The sequence below is a fragment of the Alosa alosa genome, chromosome 4 (assembly GCF_017589495.1).
Source record: "Alosa alosa isolate M-15738 ecotype Scorff River chromosome 4, AALO_Geno_1.1, whole genome shotgun sequence".
Classification (NCBI taxonomy): Eukaryota; Metazoa; Chordata; class Actinopteri; order Clupeiformes; family Clupeidae; genus Alosa; species Alosa alosa.
Window position 1 is genome coordinate 34,469,596 of NC_063192.1, and position 2,500 is coordinate 34,472,095.

General features: G+C 45.4%; 1 protein-coding gene across 1 annotated transcript in view; it reads left to right on the plus strand.

Moving 5' to 3' along the window:
* The window catches only part of LOC125293960 (complement receptor type 2-like), a 12,808-nt gene that overhangs the window by 4,293 nt on the left and 6,015 nt on the right, over nt 1–2,500 (plus strand). The window contains exons 3-4 of the mRNA XM_048242224.1: nt 694–876; nt 2,062–2,161. Coding sequence (XP_048098181.1) covers nt 694–876; nt 2,062–2,161 — 283 coding nt within the window. The remainder of the gene's footprint in view (nt 1–693; nt 877–2,061; nt 2,162–2,500) is intronic.

The following is a 2,500-nucleotide window of genomic DNA, read 5'->3' on the forward strand; positions in this document are numbered from 1 at the left end:
ATTGCAGCCAGCATACAGAGCATTGCAATAATCAATCCTTGAGGTGACAAAAGCATGGATTAATTTATCAGCGTCTGGTAAGGATAAGGACTTCCTTATCTTTGAAATGTTCCTTAAGTGATAGAATGAAGTTTTGGTAATCTGTTTTATGTGATTACTTAGTGATAGGTCTTGGTCAATTGTAACTCCTAGATTTTTAACACTTGTGGATGAGGATAGTCGAAGATCAGTAAATGTAGCCTGTGATGAGGATAGGATATCCCTCGTCTTTTTAGGACCTAAAACCATGACTTCTTTTTTATCAGAGTTCAAAAGCAGGAAATTATTTGTCATCCATGTCTTTATGTCTCTTATACATGTGTCAAGTTTGGCTAACGGAGTTAATTCGTCAGGTTTTATGGAAAGGTATAGTTGTGTATCGTCTGCATAAGAATGAAATGTAATGCCATGTTTCCTAATTTCTGAGCCTAGAGGGAGCATATAGAGAGAAAATAACAGGGGCCCTAGTACTGAGCCTTGAGGCACCCCATATTTTACCATAGTATGGGTAGACGGTTTATTGTGAACCTGTACAAATTGTCTGTGGTTAGAAAGGTATGATCTAAACCAAGCGAGTGCTGAGTCTTTAATGCCTATTGAATGTTCAAGCCTGTGGAGTAGTATATTGTCGTCTATGGTGTGTGTGTTCCCCAGGCTGTGGTCGTCCTCCTGTCTATGGGAAGCTGCAGCTGCGTGAGCCGTTTGTGCTGCAGGAGGCGTATCGGCTGGACGCGTCCGTCTCATACGGCTGTGCTGTCGGCTACGCCCGCGCTGGGGGCTCGTCCATTTCACGCTGCAAACCCACAGGGTGGACACGCGTCATACTCCGCTGTGAACGTGAGTGTCTCTCACGCATGCACGCACGCACGCACACACACACACTATCACAGGCACACACACACACACACACACACACTATCACAGGCACACACACACACACACAGAAATGCACACACTATCAGCCACGCACACACACACACACACACACACTATCACAGGCACACACACATACACACACACTAAGACAGGCACACAATATCACATACTCACACAGTAGCAGTCACACACGCACACACACACACACACACACACACACAAACTCACAAGTGGCTACAAGAGAGACTCAGGTGTCCGTTCAGTTACAGCTCAAGCCGCAAACTGCACAGGGCTGGAGTAGCCCACCCTCCAACAACGTTTAGGATTATGTTTTGTAGTTTAGGATTATGTTTTGTCTGCCATTCGCCAACTTTTAAAACTTGAACTTCAAACTGAATATCTGAGAGAGAGCTGGCCACTCTGGAAGCCTGGGTGAAGTTATCTGGCTTTCTCTCATGGCCTTCTCTGTAGCAAAGACTCCATTGCACGCACTGCCCAGGGTTTGACCCCTAGACTAGCTACCCAGGGTTTGACTGGCTAGCATTGAACCCCTAGACTAGCTACCCCTAGACTAGCCAGTTTGATCATTACGTTAGGCAGGCTGGCATTAGTACCCTGGTTATTATTTTTGGTATCCATATTCGCTGAGTTTGCGTCTGTGGGCAGGGCGAACCCTTGTGGTATAACAACACACACGCACACACACACACACACACACACACACACACAAAGACACACAAATTGCATCCACCAAGTTGCCTACAAAAAAATGTGCACCCACATACAACCACACTCACATTCACACAGGCCTGAAGAGATGTTTTGGCATGTCATGGAGGAAGTAATCCATCTTAAAGAGTGTATGTATGTGTGTGTGTGTGTGTGTGTATGTGAGAAAGAGAGAGAGAGAGAGCAGGCGTGATTCTAGTGCTATGTAATTCTGGTCTTGTGGTCAGACAAACAGGGAGGATGCACACTCATGTCAAAAGTAAAGCCACCGGAAGCAACTTCAAAATGGTGGATTTTTGACCAAATATGATCAGATCTGGCCAGACCTCAGCACCGTCTCATTGTGCGTCTGTGTGTGTGTGTGCGTGTGTGCGTGCATGTTTGCGTATGTGTGTGTGTGTGTTTTTCCCTCCCCAGCCAAGTCATGTGGTTCAGCTGGAGAGATTCTCAATGGACGATACGTCTACAATGAGGGGGTGGAGTTTGGCAACTCCGTCTCTGCTGTCTGCAATGAGGGGTAGGGACTCCGCCAGGCCGTGTGTGTGTGTGTGCGCGTGTGTGTGTGTGTGTGTGTGTGTGTGTGAATTCCTTAAAGACATCATTAACTTCCTTAGATGATGTCACAAGAGAGCCCCCTGCTCTTATTGCTGGAATTGTGTGAGCAAAGTTTTGTTCTTTGAGCTGTCTGGCTAAGAGTCTACCAGTTTTCTCCCCTGACTCATAAAATGTTGTCTTAAGTCTAAACATGGCATGTTCTGCTTTTTTATTAAAAAATTTACATTTGCAAATATGTTTAAATAAGCTTTCAGAATAATGGTTGGCCAAATCTTTTTCCATGTCATGTAATTCTACTTCC